The sequence below is a fragment of the Bufo bufo genome, chromosome 6 (assembly GCF_905171765.1).
Source record: "Bufo bufo chromosome 6, aBufBuf1.1, whole genome shotgun sequence".
Taxonomy (NCBI): domain Eukaryota; kingdom Metazoa; phylum Chordata; class Amphibia; order Anura; family Bufonidae; genus Bufo; species Bufo bufo.
In genome coordinates, this window is record NC_053394.1 from 166,971,278 (window position 1) to 166,988,457 (window position 17,180).

The 17,180-nt window shown below is 45.3% G+C and overlaps 2 protein-coding genes across 2 annotated transcripts in view; both read left to right on the plus strand.

Annotated features, from left to right (window-relative positions):
- LOC121004101 (zinc finger protein 883-like) overlaps nt 1-6,664 on the plus strand; it is a 38,679-nt gene extending 32,015 nt beyond the window's left edge. Inside the window, exon 3 of the mRNA XM_040436205.1 lies at nt 4,299-6,664. Coding sequence (XP_040292139.1) covers nt 4,412-6,316 — 1,905 coding nt within the window. The 5' untranslated portion in view covers nt 4,299-4,411 and the 3' untranslated portion in view covers nt 6,317-6,664. The remainder of the gene's footprint in view (nt 1-4,298) is intronic.
- LOC121004097 (gastrula zinc finger protein XlCGF26.1-like) overlaps nt 1-17,180 on the plus strand; it is a 705,032-nt gene that overhangs the window by 148,142 nt on the left and 539,710 nt on the right. The window lies entirely within an intron of this gene.

Genomic DNA, 17,180 nt, shown 5'->3' on the forward strand with positions numbered 1-17,180 from the left:
CAACATCAAATCCATGTATTTTTTAAGACAATAACTTTATCTGGAACTGTTTCCATGACCATGATAAGAAAACAGTCTTATGATTGTTCTAGATCTTAAGGTATGCATTGCATACACCTTCAATACTTGTCAGCCCATACAGTCTACGTTTGGTTGAGCCACGTTTTAAAGGGAACCTGTTACCTGGATTTTGTGAATAGAGCTGAGGATATGGGCTGCTAGATCGCTGCTAGCACAGCCGTAATATCCAGTCCCCATAGCTCTGTGTGCTTTTATTGTCTCAAAAAAATGATTTGATAGATATGAAAATTAACCTTAGATGAGTCCTGTCCCTGAGATGAGTCCAGCGTGAAGGAGCCCAGCACCTCCCTGCATCCTCCGAATCTCCTCCTTGCTCCCCGACGTCACAGAGCTAGAGCGCCGTAATCTCGCGATGCGAGAGCTAGCGCATGCACAGTTCGTTCCCTGAGGCTGATGCCAGGACAGGGAAGGAACACTATGCCGACACTGCGCATGCGCTAGCTCGCGCATCGCGAGATTACGGCGCTCTATGTCTGTAATGTCGGGGAACACGGAGGAGATTCGGAGGATGCAGGGTGGTGCTGGGCTCCTTCACGCTGGACTCATCTCAGGGACAGGACTCATCTAAGGTTAATTTGCATATCTATCAAAACGTCTTTTTGAGACAATAAAAGCACACAGAGCTATGGGGACTGGGTATTGCGGTTGTGCTAGTGGCGATCTAGCAGCCCATATCCTCAGCTCTATTAACAAAATCCAGGTGACAGGTTCCCTTTAACCTCTTCAGGACACATGACATACTGGTACGTCATGTTGTCCTGGTACCTAAGGACACATGACGTACCGGTACGTCATGTATGGTTCCGATCACCGCCGCCCGGTGGGCGGTGATCGGAACCCGGTGCCTGCTCAAGTCATTGAGCAGGTACCTTGGCTAGATGCGCCGGGGGGTCCTGTGACCCCCCCATGTCGGCGATCGCAGCAAACCGCAGGTCAATTCAAACTTCAAATAAGCTTTATTTTAATGTTTAACCCCCCCCTGCTGCCCTCTTTGTTATCTGCCGGCGGGCGCAGCGGGGGGGGGAGTGCGGAAGGGAGGGCAGGATGGCCGAGCGGTTTTCAGAGTGTCAGCACATTGCTGACACTCTGCTCGAAACGCCTGACATCTGTGCTGGCACAGATGCCATGCGTTTAACCTCTTCCATGCCGCGGTCCGTAGGGACTGCTGTATGGAAAAGGTTAAGAGGGAGGGAGCTCCCTCCCTCTCCCATCAGGGGCTGCTGTGCCTTTTCAGCCCCCGATGGGAGAGGGAGGGGGGCCCCCCTCCCTCCCCATCACCCACTGCTCTGCTGTGGCAGCGAGTGATGGGTACCATGGCAACCGGACGCCCTCACAGGCGTCCGGCTGTCCATGGTACTGATCAGAGGCTGTCCATGGCGCTGATTAGACTTCTGCTAAAGGCAGAAATCTAATCAGACTTTGTAAAGTGAAAATACAGTACAGTACACAATATAGTGTACTGTACTGTATTATACAGACATCAGACCCACTGGATCTTCAAGAACCAAGTGGGTCTGGGTCAAAAAAAAGTGAAAAAAAAGTAAAAATCAAAAAACACATTTATCACTGATTAAAAATGAAAAAAATAAAATTCCCTACACATGTTTGATATCACCGCGTCCGTAACGACCTGATCTATAAAACAGTCATATTACTTTACCCGAACGGTGAACGCCATAAAAATAAAAAACTATGATGAAATTGAAATTTTGCCCACCTTACTTCCCAAAAAGGTAGTAAAAGTGATCAAAAAAGTCGTATGTGCGCCAAAATAGTACCAATCAAATCGTCACCTCATCCCGCAAAAAATGAGACCCTACCTAAGATAATCGCCCAAAAACTGAAAAAACGATGGCTCTCAGAATATGGAGACACTAAAACATGATTTTTTTGTTTTTGTTTCAAAAATGAAATAATTGTGTAAAACTTACATAAATAAAAAAAAAGTATACATATTAGGTATCGCCGCGTCCGTAATAACCTGCTCTATACAAATATCACATGACCTAACCCCTCAGGTGAATACCGTTTAAAAAAAAAAAAAAGGTGTAAAAAAAGCAATTTTTGGTCACCTTACATCACAAAAAGTGTAATAGCAAGCGATCAAAAAGTCATACGCAGCCCAAAATAGTGCCAATCAAACCGTCATCTCATCCCGCAAAAATCATACCCTACCCAAGATATTTGCCCTAAAACTGAAAAAACTATGGCTCTCAGACTATGGAGACACTAAAACATGATTTTTTTTGTTTCAAAAATGAAATCATTGTGTAAAACTTACATAAATAAAAAAATTGTATACATATTAGGTATCGCCGCATCTGTGACAACCTGGTCTATAAAAATATCACATGATCTAACCTGTCAGATGAATGTTGTAAATAACAAAAAATTAAAACGGTGCCAAAACAGCTATTTTTTGTTAGCTTGCCTTACAAAAAGTGTAATATAGAGCAACCAAAAATCATATGTACCCTAAACTAGTACCAACAATACTGCCACCCTATCCCGTAGTTTCTAAAATGGGGTCACTTTTTTGTCATTCCTTTCCTTCTGCACCCTGCTGTGTGCCCGTACAGCGGTTTACGACCACATATGGGGTGTTTCTGTAAACTACAGAATCAGGGCCATAAATATTGAGTTTTGTTTGGCTGTTAACCCTTGCTTTGTAACTGGAAAAAAATTATTAAAATGAAAAATCTGCCAAAAAAGTGAAATTTTTAAATTGTATCTCTATTTTCCATTAAATCTTGTGGAACACCTAAAGGGTTAACAAAGTTTGTAAAATCAGTTTTGCATACCTTGAGGGGTGTAGTTTCTTAGATGGGGTCACTTTTATGGAGTTTCTACTCTAGGGGTGCATCAGGGGGGCTTCAAATGGGACATGGTGTCAAAAAACCAGTCCAGCAAAATCTGCCTTCCAAAAACCATACGGCGATCCTTTCCCTCTACGCCCTACTGTGTGCCCGTACAGTAGTTTATGGCCACATATGGGGTGTTTCTGCAAACTACAGAATCGGGGCAATAAATATAGCATTTTGTTTGGCTGTTAACCCTTGCTTTGTTACTGGAAAAAATGGATTAAAATGGAAAATTTGCCAAAAAATTCTAATTCTCAAATTTCATCTCCATTTGCCAATAACTCTTGTGCAACACCTAAAGGGTTAACAAAGTTTGTAAAATCAGTTTTGAATACCTTGAGGAGTGTAGTTTCTAGAATGGGGTCATTTTTGGGTGGTTTCTATTTTGTAAGCCTCACAAAGTGACTTCAGACCTGAAACTAAACTTCTAAGCCTTGTAACATCCCCCAAAAATAAAATACCATTCCCAAATTGATCCAAACATGAAGTAGACATATGGGGAATGTAAAGTAATAACTATTTTTGTAGGTATTACTATGTATTATAGAAGTAGAGAAATTGAAACTTGGAAATTTGCAATTTTTTACAAATTTTTGGTAAATTTCTTTTTTTTTATAAATAAAAATGAATTTTTTGGACTTCATTTTACCAGTGTCATGAAGTACAATATGTGACGAAAAAACTATTTCAGAATGGCCTGGATAAGTCAAAGTATTTTAAAGTTATCACCACTTAAAGTGACACTGGTCAGATTTGCAAAAAATGGCCTGGGGTTTAAGGTGAAATAAGGCTGTGTCCCAAAGGGGTTAAATTGGGAAAGAAGTGGCTGAAAGTGGCTTATCTTTCAGGAGAACAAAAGGATTGTGCATTAAAATTCAATTCTTCAGATCCATCTCTTTCACTACATCATCTCTTGGAAGACAGTCAGGAGATCTTCATACACTTTAGATTGTTGCCCCATTTTGCCAAAAATGTTAAGCCGACTGTATTGTAAGGGTTAGGGTGTATGGAGGCCTTTAAAGCTCTTCTACCTGTCAAACAGCATCACCAATACAACGTTGACACTTAGATTAGACAGATATCTATTTAGATAAAGGTCTGTTCTTCCATGACAGGGAAGCAATCAGTCTCCGGATACTGGTATAGTTGCCATATATTTGCTGCTTGCATTGAAATACTTACTAGTAGGCTATGTCTTGCAACTGTGCATCTCCAGATGACCATCTGGAACAGACTGTGTTACCTGATACAGGATTTTAGATAATCATGTAAGTAACAGATAAATATTTCTTAAACCAGTGTCATTACATCCGTTTGAAGTTATGTGTATTCATCACTGTGTATTTTATTTAACAGATAAGACCAACAATGTACACAAGAAAACTAACCTATTCATGTTTTCATGAAGTTGTGCAAGAGTTAAATGCACAAGAAAATCTGAAACATATTTGGCAAACACTAAGAAGAACATGGCTGCTGAACACACGATCTTTCCTGAAGAGCAACCCAGAAGCAACAAGACCTATTCATCTGCTCTAGATGAGGAAGAATTTCCTCATATTAAGAAGCAAGTCTCAAGTGATTCCTATCTACCAGCTACTAATATTTATACACCCACAGGACATACACTTCTTCATTCTTCTCCTCATATTAAGGAGGAAGCAGATTCATGGGAGGATGTAGATCTTATAGACAGCAATTCCTCTGCTCATATTAAAGATACCCCAATCTCATTTTGTGGAGGAAACCTCATAGACCTCAACATGTCTACAGCCACAGATAATACACAATATCAACCTACTGATATAAAGAAGGAACCAGTCTCGTGTGATATAAGTACCCTCACAGACCCTGCCATTTATAGACCCAAAAATCAATATCTATCTACTCATATGAAGGAGGAACAACCCTTATGGGAAGAAGAAAATCTTACAAACACCAGTGTTTATACACACACAGGGCATACTCAACAGAATCAATCTCATATTAGGAATAAATCAACCTCAAGTGGAACAGGTAACCTCACAGACCTCACCGTTTGTACACCAACAAACCTAATGCAACAATATATACCTACAAATGTCAAGGAGGAATCATTATGTGAAGGAGGCAGTTTGGTAGAAAATGAGATTTATGCTTTTACTTATACTGGAGAGTACTTAGAAAGTAATGAGGCTACTGTAGGAACTGAGAAACCCTCACAACTAGTGCAAGGCAGCAATTACATAAAATTCTCATTCCCATCTTCCCAAACTGCAAAGACAATGTACACATGTCCTGTGTGCCAAAGAAGTTTCAAGAATCATGGGAATTTTGTAAAGCATCGAGAAGCTCACAAAGGAAAGAAGCCAACTTGTTCTATCTGTTGGGAGCAGTTTCTCTCTCAGTCAGATCTTTTTGTGCACCAGATCAAATCCCACAACATTGACAGGTCATTGAAGGCAGGAAAATCATCTTGCTCAAAGTGCGGAGCTAAGTTTTCTTTTAAGTCAGACCTGTTGGCCCATAGGAAAGTCCATAAAATTGACAAACATCCCTATTGCTCTCAATGCAATAAGCAGTTTTCTTGTACCTCTCAACTTATCATACACCAACGAATTCACACTGGAGAAAAACCATTCACGTGTTCCGAGTGTGGAAAACAGTTTTCCAATAAGTCAAACTTTGCAGAGCATAAAAGAATCCACATGGAAACAAAACTGTTTTCTTGCTCAGATTGTGGAAAGTGTTTCTCCAGAAAAGATAACCTTATCCGTCACCAGCAGACACATAATGGAGATAAGACTTTGACCTGTTCTGACTGTGGGAGGTGTTTTGTTAATGAGCACAAATTTTTGAAACATCAGAGATTTCATGCCCTAGATAAGCCATTTTGCTGTTCTATCTGTGGGAAAAGCTTCACTCACAATGCTGGTCTTCTTAGACATCAGCATTGTCATGCTGATGTAAAGCCATATATCTGCAGTGACTGTGGGAAGTGGTTTACTCACCAAGGGGAGCTTGTGAAGCATCAGAGAATTCACACAGGTGAGAAACCATTTCTGTGCCCTGATTGTGGGAAAGCCTTTAGTACAGTCTCTGGGCTTATAAACCATAAAAAGATCCACACCACTGAAAAGCCATTCAGCTGTTCTGAGTGCAGCAGCAGCTTCAAACAGAAAAACCATCTAATCATTCACCAAAGAGTCCACACTGGAGAGAGGCCATACAATTGTCCTGATTGCGGTAAAGGGTTTACCACAAAGTCAAATTATAATATACACAGGAAAATCCACACAGTCAGACGGCAGCTCTTCTGCATACAATGTGGTAAACATTTTCCGTATAAAAGTCAATTGAAGGAGCATTCAAAGAGTCATGGCCCACAGGAATGACCAACGATATCCAAAATGTCATACATTCATAGTATTAATGTACATGGGGCAATACAGTGCAGCCAGGAACTCTGAGAAGATCTGAGACAGAATGCAATAACCTCTTGGCTAACATGATTACAATATACTGTGATCCCTCAAGATACAATGGCCTCAGGATACAATATTTTTAACATACAATGGTCTTTTCTGACCCATCGTCAGTTAAAACTAGACTCAACGTACAATTCCTCAGACTCAGATCCAACCAATCAAGGCCACTTCTCTGGTAAACTAGCTGTATTAGTTAGTAGTTAGCAGCTATTCCTGACTGTTACATGTAAGGACTTATTCTTTCTGTCTTAGTTATCTGCTTATTTTTCTTAAATCTTAAATCATTTTCTCTTATCTTGGATGACATTTCGGGGCTTTGGAACCAATTACTCAACTTAAAACGGTTTCAACATACAATGGTCAACCTTGAACCAATTAATATTGTAACTTGAGGGACCACTGTAATTGATTTTGTAATATATATACAAAATATATCTGGTTATAATAATGTGTTGCTGTACCTCCATTACTTTATGCTTGGCTCATGTCTATATTCTTTTAAGGTAGCTGTGAGTCATCAAAGAGGTTGTGCCACTAATATAAATGTATCCTGCCCAACAGATATCACAATTATATCACTTTCCCCAGATACCACCATTTATCAAAACTGTCTTATTCTAAAATTATTAGTCTACCATTGCACCCTGTGGCAAATCAGTTTCGTTTTCAGTTGCTGTTGGTTACGTTCTGTAGTGGAGCCTTGTAATACAGGACGCACATGCTCACAGCACTTCTTTTCCTTCTCTTCAATAACCACTCTATGTGCAGTATCAGTTACATGTCAGTTATAGATGGATGGATAGACAGGCAGACAGATAATAGACAGAGAGGAAGATGAACATAAAGATGAATTTTGCTCTAACAAATGATGGACGTTAAGCCAAGTTGTGTCTATTATAAACCCAGTTACACAGAGCATTTTAAATATGTGGAGGTAGAAAATGAACTGGTTAGTGTCACATATTCTGATAATGTCAGGACGCATCTCACTGCCCTAAGGCATGATGGGTCAGCAGTCCTATGACAAACCAGGAAGTAAGATTCAAGCCTGGGGGATAAGAGAAAACAATTGGAAACAATCCAATGAGGAATGGGAGCTAGAATACTTGATGAAACTAAACTTTACCCTAAAAAGTAGGTTATGGCACAGAATTGCAAGAAAACAAAACACGTCCCTGTTTTCTTGCACTACTATCTTCTTGGGGGCTCCAGGCTTCTCCTTTTGAAGATCCCTCGTGGTCCCGAGGCTGCAGACCGCCATATCCAGACGTCCAGGCTTGTTTGAAAATACCTACAATAGTGTTGTGCCTATATCCGCACAACCACACAAGGTGAGCCTTGCCAATTCTTTTTGTTCACCATTATACACCCACAGAATTACCCTATGGTGCGCCCATCTGTTTCTCTACAGATTTAAAACCAGCCTGCTATGGCACAGAATTGACAGCATATCACCATTTTACAGTGTAGGTAATAAGTGTCTGATTAGTGACAGTTTGACTGCTAGGACTAGGGTTGAGTGAATCGGGTTTGGATTGCTGTATCTGTACCCGATTCATTTAAAAACGTCATTAATATGGGTTCTGTCCTATTGTAAAATGTATGTCCTCTGCAAAGGTCTTTCCGAAGTTTCTGTAAATATTGCAAGACTTATTTCGTCCCACTTTTATCACGTGTCTATTTATTTATTCACATAAATTACTGTATCAAAATACTAAGCTGAACTCTGCTTTGTGCCTCCTTACGAAGCAGAGTTCAGCTTCGTATTTTGATACAGTAATTTATGTGCACAGACACTGTATACAGGAGCAGCAGCCCCCTCCTACAACAAGTGGGCAGAAACACTACGGCAGAAATTTGCAGAAGATAACAGGAGCAGGGACATTAAATCAGTAAGTAACCTATAATTATTACAAAGTGGCCAACCCCTTTAAGAGCCGATTGGCAAAATATGTTTCAGTTAAGGAGATGAAATTGGAAGTGTGAGTTTCACAGATGCTTTGACCATTAAATAAGGGCTGGAAAAGCCAAGAATAATGGTTAGTGTGAACCGTGGCTTGAAGACATGTTATAGAGAAGCATGATGCTGCAAAAAATACAAAACATTGCTAAAGGCCTTGGTGTTCATCAATCCACAGTTAACTGAATACAAATGGAGAAGATTAAGGACGGTTGCCACTCTCCCTAGGAGTGGGCATCCTGTTAAGATCACTCCAAGAGCATAGCAGCCAATCCTGAAAGAGGTGAGAAAGAACCCAAGGAAACAGCAAAAGATGTACAGAAGACTCTACAAACTGCCCAAACATCTGTTCACATGTCCATTGTTAGAAAACCACTGGTGTTCATGGAAGGACACCAGGAAGGAAGCTGTTGTTATCCAAAAAACATTGTGGTTTATCTGACGTTTGTCTGAGACTACATGGATGTTCCACAATGCCTTTAAGAAATGTTCCATAGACAGATGAGACAAAAGTGGAACTTTTTAGCGCAAATGCTTATACTGACGGAGATTTATCACAACTGCTGTAAAGAATAAATGGCTTAGTTGACCATAGCAACCAATCAGATTCCACCTTTTATCTTCCAAATGTGAAAAATTTAAGGTGGAATCTGATTGGTTGTTATGGGCAACTAAGCCAGTTTTCCTTTACACATGTGTTTACAAGGGAAACATGGTGTGCACACCAACACCAAAACCTCGTCTCAACTGTTGAAGGATGGTGGAGGGAAGATCATGGTTTGGGGTTGCTTTGCTGCTTTTGGAATGGCCAAGTCCCAGTCCTGACCTTAACCCTATGGAGATGCTAGGTCATGACCTGAAGAGGGTTGTGCACTCAAGACATCCCAGAAATATGGAGGAACTGAAATACAGGAAGGAATGGCACAAAATTTATTCTCAATGTTGTATAAATCTTATTTGCAGCTAAAATAAAGGTTTGGTTGAATTAATTGCTGCTAAAAGATTATCTCAGGTTGTTAAGTTCAAGGGTTTACCGTACTTACTTTTTCTCTTTTTCAAGGACCAATACTCGCTGTTCTTTGGTTACTTGTCCTGTACTGATGATATGCTGTGATCTCATGCTGCAGCTATTGATTGACTGCCTGGGTCATGTCCATGTATGGCACTTTGTCAGTGCAGGACAAGTAAACAAAGACCAGTAACGCTGGAGTTGCATGGAATTAAGCAGGAGTATGTTATTTATCACATGTCCTGCCCTTAGTCAACATTTTTAAAACCTGTGGGTTGTCCCAGCATAAGAATTTATTACCTATCTATTCAACTCTGTGGAACTGCCAAGGAGAAGCCAAGAATCATAGAGATGCATGACCATCACTGTATTCACTCTGGGAACTCCGGCACACCATTTTTTACCAATTTTCTTTTTATTGGAAGAGTAGAAAACTCACGTTCATAAAATATCATCTCGGACACATGAAACAGTGCAATGATAGTTATAGGGTACAAAACATGAAGTATACAATCGCATGGTTCGATACATGGTAGTACACAAATAGCTCTAAATCATTAAAATAAGGCAAATAAAGAACCATATTTTCAAGAGTTTAGCATACATTCGGTGTCAGAGACTTTCGAGGAGACCAAGGCCTCGGATGGAGGACTATAGGCTGCAGGTAGATTATGTATAGAAATCACAACGACAATAGACAATGGCCAATTGAAGACAAGGGGGAGAAGAAGAGAGAAAAGGGGGGGAGAGAGAAAAGGATGTACAATATTGTGTGGGGGGGTGGGGGTTTTGCGGTCGCGCACAAATCAGCAGAGGCTCCTGAATTTTTTTCCAGTTTTCCAGTTCGAGGAACTTTTGACGAGAGCCCAGTTCCCAAGAGGCCAATTCCTCAAATCTGAACAGTTGGTCAACTTTTCCCATCCCGGCCTCAGAGGTGGTGAGTCAGATTTCCAGTTTAGTGGGATTAATAGTCTAGTTGCAGTGATGAGGGTTGTCAAAAGGCAGTTCTTCGCCGGAATGAGAATTGGGACACCATAGTAGGGTCAGCTTAGGGTCCAATTGGATCGGAGGTTGTGGGGAGCATATCTGGTTTATGTATTGCTCAATTTTGGACCAAAATGGGCGTATCTTGTGGCAGCTCCACCAAATATGAAGTAGAGAGCCTGAGTCTACTCCACACCTCCAGCAAGTGTCCGGAATGTCCGGATTTATCTTGTGTAAAAATACGGGTGTTTTGTACCACCTTGTTAAGAGTTTATATGAAACGGCGAAAAGCCGTGGGAGTTGGCTAAAATTGCAGCCTTTTCAGGTGCAGTGAGCTTTATAGAAAGTTCTTATTCCCAGGCATCTAGATAATGAAGGGCTGGAGGTGTGGAGGAGAGCAACTTTTTGTACATGATGGACAGGGTTCTACGTTCGGGAGGTTTAAATCCTATTTTTCTTTCTAGCCATGTGGGGGGTCAGCGGGGGTAGGGGGTAATTTAAGTGTTTTGATGTCACTGCGAAAGCTTATCAGGTGTAGGAACATGGAGTTTTTAACCTGGGGTAGATCTAAAATGACATTCCAATCCCGAACCCCACCTGACTTGCGAATGCAATCTAGGGTGAGCCCCTGGAGAGCAGCCCATACTCCAGAAGGAGCCTCTCTATCATCATGAAGATAAGCCTGTAAAAGTGTCAATGGGAGGGCTGGATGCGGGAACCTCAAGTCATTGCTCGCATATAGTTTAGACCATTCTGTCAGCATTCCTTTCCACATTGGCCAAATTAAACAAGCAGGGGCGAATACCCCAAAAAGAGAGTTGCTCTCTATAGGAGAGAAGGGTAGTTTCTAATTGTAAACATATTGAGGATGATTGATTTGCTAATAAGTTAAATCGCCTAATTAGCTGTGCGGCCTTATAGTATAAGCAAATGTCTGGCAACCGAAAACCCCCAAACCTTTTTTCCCTGGTGAGGGTTGTATAATCTATCCTAGCTCTTTTCCCCTTCCAAATGAAGGGTGTGAACATTTTCTTGAGATCTGTGAAGTAGGAGCCAGGCAACCAGATCGGGAGTGTGCATAGTAAATAGATGAACTTGGGAACTATATACGTCTTGAGGTAATTCTTTCTCCCTATCCATGATATAAAGGGTAATTTTAATGACTGTAGATGCTGTCTAGTCTCTTTAAGTAACGGGATGTAGTTTAAACTAAACAGTTTGTTGAGATTAGCCGATTTGTGAATCCCTAGATATTGGATAGAGCGAGACGCCCAGGCAAATGGGGCCGAACGCTTTAATGTTCGGACCGCACCTGGGGGGCAGGTGACGTTAAGGGCCTGAGATTTACTATAATTGATCTTAAAATTGTATATTCCTCCAAACTCTTCAAATATGCCGAGCAGTTGACTCTTCCGGCCGGCAGGGTGGGCTCCCGCGGCCGGCAAGCCGCCATTCTGGGCCCCTGACTCTTCCGGCCGGCGGGGTGGGCTCCCGCGGCCGGCAAGCCGCCATTCTGGGCCCCTGACTCTTCCGGCCGGCGGGGTGGGCTCCCGCGGCCGGCTTTGGGCTTGACTTCTAGGCCCAGCAGGCCCCGGCCGACGGTCGGTGACGGTCGGTGGGGCTCCGTAAATTTTGGCCCAGGCTTCGCGGCCTGCTGGGCCGCAATTCCGACCCGCCCGCGGGGTGGGTACCCGCGGCCGGTTTGATGCGCCGCTCCGCCTCAGGTCCCGGCGGTATATACCGGGCGCCGCAAAATTTAGACCCCGGCTTCACGGCCTACTAGGCCGCAAAATTCCGGCCTCTGGTGGAGGGGGCGGGAACTTCTCCAGGCGCAAATTCTTCCCGCCGGGAGGTTCCTCCGCCCCAGGGGATCGCAGCGCCGCCCTCCAGGCCGGATCCATGTTAACCCTTTGGGTACAGGCCGGATCCAAATGGGCCTGTATGGCTGGCCCCCCTTTTTCCTGACTACTGTGCCCCTATATGGTGGCCCCCTTTAGCCTCAGAGAGGCTGTGTTTTTAAAAAAAAAAAAAAAAAATGAAGAAATAATAATAAATACATATATATATATATATATATAATAATAACAGATTTCTTTTGGACTGCGCAGGACGCTGCAGCCTCATCAGTAGTGCTGCATGTCTGCATGCCCTCCTTCCACAGGCGGCATAGTGTTGCGCTCCCAACCTGCGTCGCTGCTAGGGCATTTCCCCTTTTAGGCGGTTTTCCTGCCCTCTTCCAGGATACGGCGCTGGCCAAGTGCATGCGGCCCTTCCGTAGGCAGCATTCGTCATCTCTCCAGTTATGGTGCCTGCCATGTGCATCCCCCCCTCCTAGGCGGGATACTGCACTCTCCCTGGCTGCCGGCTGGCCATGTTCATGACCCCCTTTTAGGCGGAATACTGCACCTTCACCGGATACGGTGCTGGCCATGTGCACGACCCCCTTCCATAGGCGGAATGCTGCACTCTCTATGGATTTGTTGCCGGCCATGTGCACGACCCCCTTCTCTAGGCGGAACGCTGCACTCTCACTGGATTCACTGCCGGCCATGTGCGTGACCCCCTTCCATGGGCGGAACGCAGCGCTCTCACTGGATTAGTTGCCGATCATGTGCATGACCCCCCTTTTTAGGCGGAATACTGCACTCTCACCGGATACGGTACTGGCTATGTGCACGACCCCCTTCCATAGGCGGAACGCTGCACTCTCTCTGATGGGCTATGATGTACTTATGTACTATGTTACTATGCTGCACTCTCACTGGTTTCGCTGCCGGCCATAGGCATGACTCAGGCAGCATACATACATCCCTCTGTCTGTGGTTGTTTTCTCGCAGGTACGTTACTGGCCATGTGCATGTACCCCATACATGGCGGGGTGCTTGCACTCTCGCTAGATCCGCTGTCGGCCATATGCATGACCCCTCTTCCGTGGGCGGTGTACGCACTCTCGCTGGATTCGCTGCCTGCCAGGGGCATGCCTTCCTTCCTCAGGTGACATACACACATTCTCACTGACTGTGTTTGTCTCTCACCAGTACGTTGCTGGCCATGTGTATGACTCCCATACATGGCGGGTGCACGCACTCTCCCTGGATGAGATGCTGGCCATGTGCATTACCCCCCCTTTTTTTCTGGGCGGCATGCTACACTCTCACCGGATACCTTGCTGGCCATGAGCATGGCCCTCTAGCATGGGTGGAACGCTTGCACTCCCATTGGATACGGTGCTGGCCTTGTGCGTGACCACCCCACATTCCATGGGCAGAATTTGGCACGTTCATGAGATTCACGGCTGTCCTTGTATGGCTGTGCTGGACTTGTACATGTCCCCCTTCATTGGCAGAGTAGTTGCACTCTCGCTAAGTCAGTGTTGGGTGTATTATTGCACACTCACTTAATGCTAGGATAACCCTGTGCATGTTCCCCTTTCACTAGGTGGACCTCCTGCGTTCCTGCTGGATTATAGGGTATGTCCTGCTTCTCTGAAGTAGGTACGGCCTTAGGCATCACTCCCTTTTGGGACCGGCCTTTGCACTCTTGCCGACTGCAGTTTGCCAGATACAATTTCCCCCCTTTCGGGGCGGACTGCTTGCGTTCCATCGCATGCTATACTAGGCTTGTGCATAACTCCCTTGCAGGTTGCACTTTGCAATTACGTACATGCTGTGGCACTCTGTGGTGAGCCCCCTTTTTCGCTGAATTAACCTTTTTGCAGTGAGCGGACGTTCTTGTGCGTTGTTTGGGCCGTGTATGCCTTCTCCTCCTGTAGGTGGGTTGGCCTTCTCACTGCTTACGGGCTGCTCGTACGTATGCCTCATCTGCTTCCTGCGGCATACTTTTGTTTTCTTGGGATAGGATGCTTGTCGCAAGCCTTGCACTCGTCTCTAAGGAGTTCATTCTGTCCACCTGACCCGGACGGGCTCTACTTGCTCTCTGCTGCACGGAGCTGGGTGGTACTCATTCATTTAGTTGGCCCTTCATCCCAGGGAGTGTTCGTGGTTCCTAGATGCGTGCCCATTCGTCCTTCCGCGGTATTGCTTCCCTGCGCTAGTGGTCACATGGTCGAGAGTGCTGTTGTCTGGAGCGCCCCTCGAATTCTTCGTTGGCTCTGGCAGGACTGCGGTTCCCTTGCCTGCTGCAATTTCCTCCTCTTCGGATGTAGTGTGGTATGAGTCCTTCCTCTTGGTGCCTCTACGCTTCAGTCTGATCTGCTACCAGGTGCGGGCCGCTTTTCTCGGGAAGGTCACCCAAATTCGCTTGGGTGCTCGATTACCCAGGTCGGAGGACCTCCACCTTGGGTTCTTCAGGATATTCGCCTTCTGCGAGGCGGTGAACCGGGCATCTCACAGTGTAGCAGGGTTCTGCTTTTGAGCTGTCCTATGGCTTCCCTGTTGCCCACTCCTCCGTTTGGTTGGAGGGGGTTATGCCGGCCTCTGTCTCGACTACCTTATCTCGCCGGCTCTGTTTGGCTCCCGCTCGGTACAGATCACTCCGATGTGGCTTCTGTCCCGCCAGACTTCAGAGGCTGTTCCTTCACTGTCCTCCCCTCTGGGGAGAGCATGGTTGTTCATGTGGATGGTTCCGGTGTTCCTTTTGGCCTCGTACTGTCTCCCTTGTTCACACTGGCTGTATTAGCTGTGCCTATTTACCGAGTCTACCGCGTTCTGTCCTCCCGCTGAGTGCAGATTGCGTGGTCCATTCTAAGACAATGGTCCTGCTGTAGATTTACCTTCTCGGTAACTTGGGGGGACTACCTTTCGGTCCAGATTGTCCTTTGATCTCCCACACCGGGACTGTAGAACATGGCTACATCAGCATGGACTTTAGCCTGTCTTGTCCTGGCATCTGGCGGATACTGGGCGGACCCTTTGGTTCCGTTCCGTCTGTCCTTCTGCTCCCCCACTCGGGTGGATACGGGACAACGTTGCTCGGGGGCTGACGGGACCAGTTTTGTCGACTTCTGCCCGTGTTACTGGTCTGCGCCTGATCACATTGGGTTTTCGCCCGCTTGCCAGGCGACTCCAGCGGGTTCGCTACTGTCCGCTCCTGGCTGTATTTCGTCCAGGATCTGTCGTAAGACTTATGTTTTTTTTGTCTGGGGTTCTGTGGGAAGCTGTGCATTCCCCACTCTGACTTTTTCTCTCCCCATGGTTCTGTCTTTTTTCCAGTCCGGCCTGGACCTGGGACTGGGATTCCTTTACTTGAGGTGTCAAGTGTCAGCGCTGTTCTTCCTCTTCCAGCGTTCCCCGGCCCTCTGGGCCTGTCAAGACCTTCTTACTCGAAATGGCTCTTTGGTTCCTCTGTACTGTCCTTCGGTACCGCCCTGGGAACTACATACTGAGCTCTCGGCGCTCCAATCTTTTCCTTGGAGCCGTTACAGAAGTTCTCTCTACCCCGCCTGTCCTGTACGGTTGTGTTTCCGTATCAGTCGTGTCTCTGACGGGTGCCTGAATGGCCCCTTTTTGTTCTGAGCCTTCTGTCTTTTCCCAGGACAGGGCTGTTTCTACATCCAGTTCCTTCCTTCTGAAGGTGGTGTTGCCTTTCGCTTCAACACTTCACCGATTTGGACGTTGTTTGGGCCTTGCCGGTTTTACTTGGAGATCTCCGACTCTTGTCGACGTTCGGTCTCTTGGGTTTCCTGGAGGTCCGCGCTTAGAGTTGACGGACTCCAGGGTGGTTTTCCTCCGCTTTATCAGATTGGCTATTACTGAGGTTACCGCACCGAGGGCAGGATTCTGCCTTTGCTGTCACCGTTCATTTCACCAGAGCGGTCGGTGCCTCCTGGGCCGGAGGCATTGGGCTTCGGCCATGCATTTGAGCAAGGCGGCCACAGGTCTTCCTTGCACGCTTTACAGAGTTCTACAGGGTGCATACTCTGGCTTCGGCGTATGCTGCCTTGGTCCGCCTGGATCTGCAGGCGGCGGTTCCTTGATGCCTTCGGGTGCTTCGCCTTGGAGCTGTGGTCCCTCCCCTTTTGGACTGCTTTTGAACGTCCCAAGGTCTTCTGTGTCCCCCAAGGAAACTGGGCGAGAAAACGAGATTTTTGTATAACTTACCAGTAAAATCTCTTTCTCGCTCTTTCCTTGGGGGACACAGCACCCACCTATTCATTGTTTTTCTCTACACGGTTTCCGAGTTTGTGTTACCCGTTGGGTAGTTGGCTTGTTGGTTCCTTGTTGGACTTTGCCTTTTCTCACTGCTTGGACACGCAACTGGCAGTCTCTCTCTCCAGGCTGAGGGTATAGCTGTGGAGGAGGGGCTTAACAGTCTTCACTTAGTGTCACGCCTCCTATGGAGATGAGCTATACCCAAGGTCTTCTGTGTCCCCCAAGGAAAGAGCGAGAAAGAGATTTTACTGGTAAGTTATACAAAAATCTCGTTTTTTCCCATACACCCAGGACAGCACGTAGAGAGCGAATTCACAGAGAAGACTTAGGGTGGGTTGACAAAAGAAAGGACTTTCTTCCCAAAGGATAGATCTGCAGGAGAAGAGATTAAGCATATAATGTCTGAAAAAGATGGAAGGAGATGACTACTTTGCCGCTTTACAGATGTCCTCAATAGAGGCATTACCCCTCTCTGCCCAGGAGGATGCTACTGCTCTGGTAGAATGTGCTTTAACTCCCTCTGGAGCCAGGAGACCAGAGGAAATGTAGGCCAAAGAAATAGCGGACTTGATCCCCCTTGCAATTGAAGATTTTGTAGCTGCTTTCCCTCTGTTGATTCCCTGGAAGAGAATAAACAGAGAGGAGGACTTCCTCCATTCTTTAGTGCATGCAAGATAATGAATCATAGCCCTTCTTTTTTTAAATCAA